At 39.4% G+C, this 9,240-nt stretch overlaps 1 protein-coding gene across 1 annotated transcript; it reads left to right on the forward strand.

Moving 5' to 3' along the window:
• Positions 1–1,910: 1,910 nt before the first annotated feature.
• LOC126022209 (olfactory receptor 10AD1-like) lies at positions 1,911–7,902 on the forward strand. The gene is made up of 2 exons (XM_049783049.1): positions 1,911–1,987; positions 6,900–7,902. Exons 1-2 carry the CDS (start codon positions 1,911–1,913, stop codon positions 7,900–7,902), a joined length of 1,080 nt encoding a protein of 359 aa, XP_049639006.1.
• The last annotated feature ends 1,338 nt before the right edge of the window (positions 7,903–9,240 follow it).

A 9,240-nucleotide genomic window follows, 5' to 3' on the forward strand; every position in this document is an offset into this window, starting at 1 on the left:
TGCTCAGGACTTATTTTTGGATCTTTTCTCAAGGATCAATCCTGGTGGGGCTTAGACACTGAATTCTTGGATCTAACCCACGTAGGTCATGTGCAAGGCAAGCACTCTATGCATTGTATATCACTCCAGCCACGATTTTGTTTTTTAGATGCATCACCTAAGTGAGATCATGTGGTATTTGTCTTCCTCGTTGTGTCTTATTTCACATAGTATGATACTATCAAGATTCATCCAATTGTCACAAGTGAAAGGATATTTTTCTTTCTATAGCAAAATATTTCATTGTATAAAACTGCCCTATTTTTTAACTCATTCATCTGTTGATGAACAGATAGGTTGTTTCCATAACATGGTTAAATAAAGCTGGAATTAACATGGAGGTGCATATATCTTTCAATTTTGTGGGGGTTTTTTTCTTCAAATACCCAGGAATAATTGCTGGATTCTATGATAGTTGCATTACTTTTTCTTAATCTTTATTCACCAATTCTGTGGTGGTTATACCAATTTATATTCCTATCTATAATGCCAAGAAATGCTTTTTCTACACAACCTAGAGATCCTTATTTCTTATCTTTTTTATACTAGCATGTCTCACAGATGTGAGGTGATAGCTCACTGTGAGGACATTTAGCATTTCTCTAATGATTAATGCTGTTGGGCTTCTTTTCATATAACTGTTGACTTATGGTTATCTTCTCTGGAAAGAATATCTTCTTTGGAAAAAGTCTAATCAGAACTCTTATTTATTGCTTTGTTTTGTTTTGTTTTGTTTGGGGGGCCTTGTCTGGCAGTGGTTAAGACTTACTCTCAGCTCTGCACTCAGGGGTCAGTCCTTGTGGGCCTTAGGAGACCATATAGGGTACAAGGGGTCAAACTCAGGTTGGCCACATGCAAGACAAGCACCCTACTCAATATACTATTTCTCTGGTTCCGTCTCTTATTTACTTTTAAATTAGATTTTTTAATTTATTATTAGGTTGTATGAATTCTTAGTATATTTTACATATTAACTGCTTATCAGATACATGATTCGCAAATACATACTCTCATTGAGCATGTTAATTTTCCACTTTATGATTTCTCTGCTATACAAAAATTTCTTGTTTGGTTTGGTTTGGGTTTGGTTTTTGGGCCACCCCTGACAGCGTTCAAGGGTTACTCCTAGCTCTGTGCTCAGAAATCACTCCTACCAGGCTCATGGGACCATTTGGGATGCCAGGGATCAAACTTGGATTAGCCAGGTGCAAGGCAAAAGGCCTACCTGCTGTGCTATCCCTCTGGCTCTAGAAATTTCTTTTTTAATGTAGTTTGACTTACTTATTCTGTTGTCTTTTTTTGTGGTGTCAAAGCCAAAAGAATATCATCATGACCAATATCAAAGCACTTACTATGTTTTCTCCTCTGCCTGTTTTCTTGGAGTTTTATGAGTATCAAGTCTTTAATCCACTGAAAATTGGTCTTTATAAGATAGTGGTCCTGTTTTATTCTTTTGCATGTGGCTATTCATTTTCTTTATAAAAATAATGGGATTTTGTGTACTTTCTTGTACAAAATTGTGTTCTTTCTTTCCTCACTGTTCATTCTTGAAGAATACTTTACATTAACTTTGTGATGTTTGTGTTGGTTTATATTCTTTCCCATTATATGAATCTGTGTGTCTGCTTTTGTGCCAATATCACACCGCCTCAAGTAATGCACTTCGTAGAACATATTGAACCAGGGAGCATAAGAGCATGCCTCTAGCTTTGTTCTTATTTCTCACAGTTTCTTTGACAATTCAGTATCTTTTGTTGGATAAATCCTCAATGCAGGTTTGGAAGCAAACACAGACACAGGAAATAAGTCACACCAAGTTAGGGAGATGAAACAAGTTAAGGAATTTTCACTACAAGCCAGTTGCAAGCAGAATGAGGTGGCTGGCAGACAGGCAAGCTGTGGAACAAGCCATGAAAATTTCTCTGACCTGTGGTCTTTGTTCGGAAGAGTAGGACCACCCCCTTGGGTGGAGAACAGGTAGTGTAAGGGACCAATCCAGACGTTCTTCCCACCCAGGTGGGACCAACAAATGCAAAGAAAGAGCCATCCTGATGAGGAAGAAAACTGTTTACTCCAACATTTTGTGGTCCATATAAAGCTTAGAATTTTCTGTAATGCATTGGAATGTTGATACAGCTTGATTGAGTCTGTCATATGAGTACCTTAACAAAAAATTACATTTTATAAGTTCAAGGTTAGCTTTTCAAAAAACACCTAGGAACAATTTCTATGATCTATCTTAGAAGACTGTAGAAATAATTTTTTTCTTAGTTTTTGGGGGGTTTTTTGCGGTTTTTTTCTTTCTTTCTTTCTTTCTTTCTTTCTTTCTTTTTTTTTTTTTTTTGGTCACACCCAGCAGTTCAGGGGTTACACCTGGCCCCATGCTCAGTAATTGATCCTGGCAGGCTCAAGGGACAATATGGGATGCCGGGATTCAAACCACCGTCCTTCTGCATGCAAGGCAAATGCTTTATACCTCCATGCTATCTCTCCGGCCCCAGTAGAAATAATTTTTAAGAACATATGGAGGTAGTGCATTTGCCTCGCATGCAGAAAGATGGTAGTTCAAATCCTGGCATCCTATATGATCCCCCGAGCCTGCCAGGAGTGATTTCTGAGCAAAGAGCCAGGAGTAACCCCCGAGCGCTGCCGGGTGTGACCCAAAAAACAAAAAACAAACAAACAAAAAAGAACACATTTTATCTTAAAAGTAATGAGTTACTCTACAGCTAAAAGAATTATTTGTGTAATTTCCTACACAAATTCCTTCAATTAACAGCAAATAGAGAATGTAACTTTCAAATCAAGTTACTATAATTTGGTTTGTCACCACTAAAACAAAATTTAAAATCTTGAGTGGAAGAGATAACTCATGTAGAAAAGCTCATGCTTGCCCAGAGTTTCCTTGCATGCCAGAATGCCCCAGCCACCTTCTGACTCTTGGGTACTCCTGACTCCCAAGCATCATAGAACCAAACACTGAAATTCCAGATAAAACAGACATCACAGAGTAAAACTCTACACACCTCCACAGGTAAGCATTGCTGGAATGTTCTTGTTCCTCTCACATTGTCAACTATTATGTGTTCTCTATAATAATAATAAATGATTTGAAGTCGAAACACTTACAATTTTTGTGTTTTGTATTTCTAGGAACCACACCTGGTGGGACTCAGGGTCCACTTTCTCTGATAATTGATGTATCACATAGAGCCAGAGAATGAACTAAGGGCCTCATATGCCAGGCATATGCTCCTCTATTTTAGCCATATTTTTGACCCAAAACACACATTTTTTTTGTTTTTGTTTTTGGGCCACACCCGGCTTTGCTCAGGGGTTACTCCTGGCTGTCTGCTCAGAAATAGCTCCTGGCAGGCACTGGGGACCATGTGGGACACCGGGATTTGAACCAACCACCTTTGGTCCTGGATTGGCTGCTTGCAAGGCAAACGCCGCTGTGCTATCTCTCTAGGCCCCAAACACACATATTTTTAAGAATACAAAATAAGAGTTAAATAGAATGTGTAGCATATAAGTTTTTATATCTATATTATAAAAAAGTTATGTGATTGTGGAATGTTATGATGTAAACTTCATCACAAATGTAATAAATATCAGGTAACTAAGAAGATTATTATACCAAACATTTTTTCCAGATTGGTATGTCTGGTCAGACCACCCTCCCTGGATCAATTATTCTCCAAACACCATGGAATTATCTGTGTTATTTGTCACAGTGATTCCATTATAAACATCATTACCAGCAGAGCAAAAGAATGAGGTAAGAAGGTGATTTTCAGTATAATTTTCACTTACTTAAACCTATGTTTGATTTTGATTTATTTCCAGTGGGAGTTAATAAGGTACTATATTCCAGGTGTCACAGAACTATTTATGACACAATGAAATAACAATTAATCATTTATATTCCTATAGTACTTAGTTAATTTCTTTTTTGTTTGTTTTTTGTTTGTTTGTTTGTTTGTTTTTGGGCCACACCCGGTTACTCCTGGCTCAGGGGTTACTCCTGGCTGTCTGCTCAGAAATAGCTCCTGGCAGGCACGAGGGACCATATGGGACACCGGGATTCGAACCAACCACCTTTGGTCCTGGATCGGCTTCTTGCAAGGCAAACACCGCTGTGCTATCCCTCCGGGCCCCATTTTCTTAATTCTGTTTTTCTAGGCAAATCCATGCTTCTCTGGAGTGTACTTCACTGATTTTTCTTGCTCAGTTACTAATCTCAGTCCCACTCAACATGTCCACTGGATCCATGCTTCCTTCCCCCTTGCTAATGTTCTAGGTATAAGTTGTAAGATAACTTCCCAAAACAGAGATGTAAAGACATGTATTAAAATTACAGATGTTAGCGTTATATAGAGTTTGGAAATAGGGGGTGGGGTGGGAGAGAAGAAAAGCTGATGTAATGATCTGCTGCTGCCAAATTGTCTTAACATGCCAAAAAAAATCACCTAGAGGGACTCCAGATCTAAAAAAAGTAGTACTGGTGGGTAGGCATGTTCTAAAATGGTAGAAACAAGAGACTAAAGATTATGGAAAAGAAAAAAAAAATCAACCATAGGTATAAAAAAAGACACTATACTAACGATGAGAAAAGAAAAGGAAGGCATATAGAGTGAGAATTGGAAGAGGAGTAAAGGATAGAATAAGAGGATATTATAAGCCACTGAAATGCAGTTTGAAATAAGACAATTACAACTAAAAACACTTAATTCCAAAACAGTGAGAGCTATGAAAGATTTAATATTTGCCATAATTACTTCCTAAAAGTTATAATATGACAGAAAATTAATGGGTCTAGAGAGATAGAACAATGGGCAAGGCTTAATTTGTATGCAGTCAATGTGGGTTCAATCCTTGGCATACCATAAGGTCCCCCAAGCATTTTCAGTAGTTATCTCTGGGTATGGCTATACATACATACATATATATATATATGGCAATGTTACATATATAAATTTAAAATGCTCATTTTTGAAAATGGCCAGAAAAACAGCAAGAGTTGTGATGGAAGAATAGGAATGGGTAAAAATTCTCTGAAGGTCCATTCCAGATGGGTTGCGTTTGTGCCCTCTTTATAGCTGCCCTGTTCTCACAGATATGATTGAATCCTTTTCACCCAGTAAAATGTGGCCCTAAATTCTAGTCTCAACAAGAAAACTGTCTCCTGTTAGGAAAGCATACAAGACTTCACACCAGGGACCGGAGAGATAACACAATGGTAGAACGTTTGCCTTGCACACAGCCTACTCATATGGTCCCCATGCCTGCCAGGGATGATTTCTGAGTGCAAAACCAGGAGTAATCCCTGATGTGACCCAAAAACAAACAAACAAAAAAGACTTCATACCCGAATAACATCTTCAGCATGAAAGCTGGTTGTTGATGTAGCAGCAATAAGCACAGGCAGAGTGAGTCTGAGAGATCACATGATTGAGACAAGCTAAGCATAAATGTTTTCAAAAATGTAAAATGACTCCCATTTAAAGGACAAGTTTGGGGGCCAGAGAGATAGCATGGAGATAAGGCATTTGCCTTGCATGCAGAAGGACGATGGTTCGAATCCCGGCATCTCATTTAGTCCTCTGAGCCTGCCAGGAGCGATTTCTGAGCATAGAGCCAGGAGTAACCCCTGTGTGCTGCCAGGTGTGACCCAAAAACAAAACAAAACAACAAGAAAAAAAGGATAAGTTTGACTATCAGAAAAATGCATAATATAGTATGGTGTTCATATCCAGAAACAATAGAAAAGATGACAAGGAGGACCAGTCCATGGTGGACGCTTTCCACAAATAGCAAGGAAGTGCAATTCGGACAGAGAAGGACCATTATGGCAATGATAGTTGGCACTGATCACTTTGGAAAAGAACTGGGTGCTGAAAGGAGGTAAAGTGATATGCAGGTGAAGGAGGCTGTTCTTTTTATGACTGAGGCCCAACTGCAAATATGTTTGTGATTTTGAAGAATAAATTGGGGTTTTTTAATCTTAAAAAAAAAAAAGATTGTTTCGCTATATTAAAAGAGAGAGATGCATGGGACCCATTCAGTAACAATAATGCAAACGAGAAAGAGGGGAGAGAGAGAGAGAGAGAGAGAGAGAGAGAGAGAGAGAGAGAGAGAGAGAGAGAGAGAGAGAGAGAGAGAGAGAGAGAGAGAGAGAGAGAGAGAGAGAGAGAAGAAAAATGTCTGCCATAGAGACAGGCAGGGAAAAGTGCAGAGAGGAGGGAGGGAGGGAAATTGGGGACATTGGTGGCAGGAAATGTGCACTGATAAAGTGTTATATATTGTATGACTCAATCATTAACAACTTTGTATTAACGTTGTGGATAAGTTGAAGAATCTATATTGTTTTTCAAAAAAAATACAAAAAAATACAACTTAAAGTGAATGCAGTGTAGGTATGATCTTTCATAAGCAAATGCTAATAGTCTATCTCCTCACACATCTCATCCCTTCTTCAAATCCTTACACCTTACAAATTCTCACTTGGCACAGCTTTCAGACAGAACTACTTATTTTAATCACAATGCATTTAGTGGTTGGTTTTTTGTTTTGCTTTGTTTTGTTTTGTTTGGGGGCCACAACGGTGATGCTCAGGAGTTATTCCTGGGTAGGCCTATGTGCTCAGAAATCGCTCCTGGCTTGGGGGACCATATGGAACACCAGGGGATCGAAGTGTGGTCAGTCCTAAGCTAGCATGGGTAAGGCAGATGCATTACCACTTGCACCACAGATCCTGCCCCTGCTTGATTAGCAGTTGACTCTGGGGCCAAGTGAGAAATTCACATTATCCTAACGCTATCTCTTATCTGCTGTCTCTGTTCTCCTTCCTCAAACAGGACTCAAACTCTGGACCAATGCAATGGCAGCACAGTGACAGAGTTCGTCCTTGTAGGCTTTGAGCAGAGCTTTGTTTCCACTAGGATACTGCTTTTTGTCCTCTTCCTGGCTCTCTACAGCCTTGCCATGGCCATGAACAGCCTCATCATCTTCATCACCTGGACAGATCCTAGGCTCAACAGTCCCATGTACTTCTTCCTTGGCCACCTGTCCTTCCTGGATGTCTGCTTCATCACCACCACCATCCCACAGATGTTGATACACCTGATAGTCAAAAATCACACTGTGTCCTTTGTATCTTGCATGACCCAGATGTACTTGGTCTTCTTTGTGGGTGTGGCTGAGTGTATCCTCCTAGCTTTCATGGCCTATGACCGTTATGCTGCTATCTGCCACCCGCTTAACTATGCCCAAATTATGAGCCAACAGGTCTGTGTGAGATTGGTGAGTACTGCCTGGTTCTTTGGGCTGGTCAATGGCATCTTCCTTGAGTACGTCTCATTCATGAATCCCTTCTGCAGAGACAACCACGTAGAAAACTTCTTCTGTGAAGCTCCCATAGTGATTGCTCTCTCCCACGGAGACCTCCAGTTCATCATGAAGGTATTCTTTGTCGACGCGATCGTGGTGCTGCTCAGTCCCATGGCACTCATTGTCATCTCCTATGCCCGCATCTTGGCTTCCATCCTGGGCAGAGCCTCCTCTTCGGGTCGGGGGAAGACCTTCTCCACTTGCGGCTCCCATCTCACTGTGGTCGTCTTTTTCTACACCTCAGCCATGTTTTCTTACATGAACCCTCGCAGCACACATGGTCCTGACAAAGACAAACCTTTATCCCTCCTCTATACTATCATTATCCCTATGTGCAACCCCATCATCTATAGTTTTCGAAACAAGGAAATGAAGGGGGCCATGGTTAGGGCCCTTCGTAGGACTATGTCTGGTCCAGGAAGACTCTGTTTAAAAAGAATCCTGAAAGGAAAACAACCCTCTGATCCCTAACGGTTGGATAACTCTCTAATATTCAATGGCACCAGAAAAGAGCCCACAAACTTTATTTCTACTAGGATACAACCTGAGTTACTTTTGATGTCTAATGTCCATCTTTCTGACTATACAATAAGCATTTTCTTCTTCTGGAACTTCCTCAGAAGTTGATTTTTTTTTCTGAGTTTCACAACAAGATCTGATAAATTCATAAGTAATTAACTCCCTATCTCTTTATAGTACTTTTATAAACTATTCCATTGCCTGAGTTTTGCATATGTGTTTAGGAATAAATTGCTTTTCTCTTACGACTTATTATTTTTGACCGTCTTTCTTATACGCCATCTTATTTCCTGGATCTGCCCTCCTTGCCTTGTCTACATGAGAAAGATAGAGAAGAAATAAGAAGAATTAGAAGTATTGATATTAAAAAGCAGAGAGGGTCAGATAGATAATTCATTGACCTGCGCAGCACGTACTTGTGTGCTAGAGGCCCAGATCTGATCCCTGGCATTTTATTGTCTCTTGAACATGACTAAAAGTAATCCCTATGCATGGTGATGATGGAATGTTTTATGCATGAAATCCAGCAATTAATAGTATTGTAAATCACCAGTGCCCAAGATAAATGTAAAGTTCATCATAAATGACCTAGGAAAAGAAATTAACACTCACAATATATGTTAGGATGAGTATAAGACTCTAAGACATATTTATTAAAAGAGGCTATTTTAGAAGAGGCCACAATGGTAAATTTCATGAGAAGTTTCCAGCCTTTCTCTGCTCAAGGAGAAAATTTTTTCTTATAAAAGAAAGTTAAAAGAAATAACTTTTGACCAATTTCAAAACGTCTCTCCTGATTTCATTCCAAGTCATACCTACGCTTTCAAAAATGCTTCTCTACATTACCATTGCAAAGGTCTGTTTGCAATTCTGTCCTCTCTGGCTTTCTTTAACTTGTCTCCTACTTCTTGGAGTGGACATTCCATTCTTAGGTGTTCTTTTTCTTCGGACATTGAATTTCGTGGTGCCCTTTCATAATTGATGGGAAAGAAAAAGAGATAGGCCTAGTCTTCATTTTTTTGTGCCTCTTCCATTAGATAAAAAATCACCTCATTTCGATTATCCTCAGCAGATAGATTGCCCTTTCCACATCCTGCACATCACTTATTAACCTCGGCAATGATTCAAAGTAGTAGCGACACTCCACAAAACTCTCATCTTTAGAGTTTGAATTACTGAATCCTTAGAAATGGAAGGATTTGAGATATGCGCTTCTTAGCCAGGGGACTGAAAAGAAGCACTAGTGTAATTTAATGGAGAAGAAATAATAAGTTTGATTTTTTAACTTTT

Source organism: Suncus etruscus, chromosome 11 (assembly GCF_024139225.1).
Source record: "Suncus etruscus isolate mSunEtr1 chromosome 11, mSunEtr1.pri.cur, whole genome shotgun sequence".
Lineage (NCBI taxonomy): Eukaryota > Metazoa > Chordata > Mammalia > Eulipotyphla > Soricidae > Suncus > Suncus etruscus.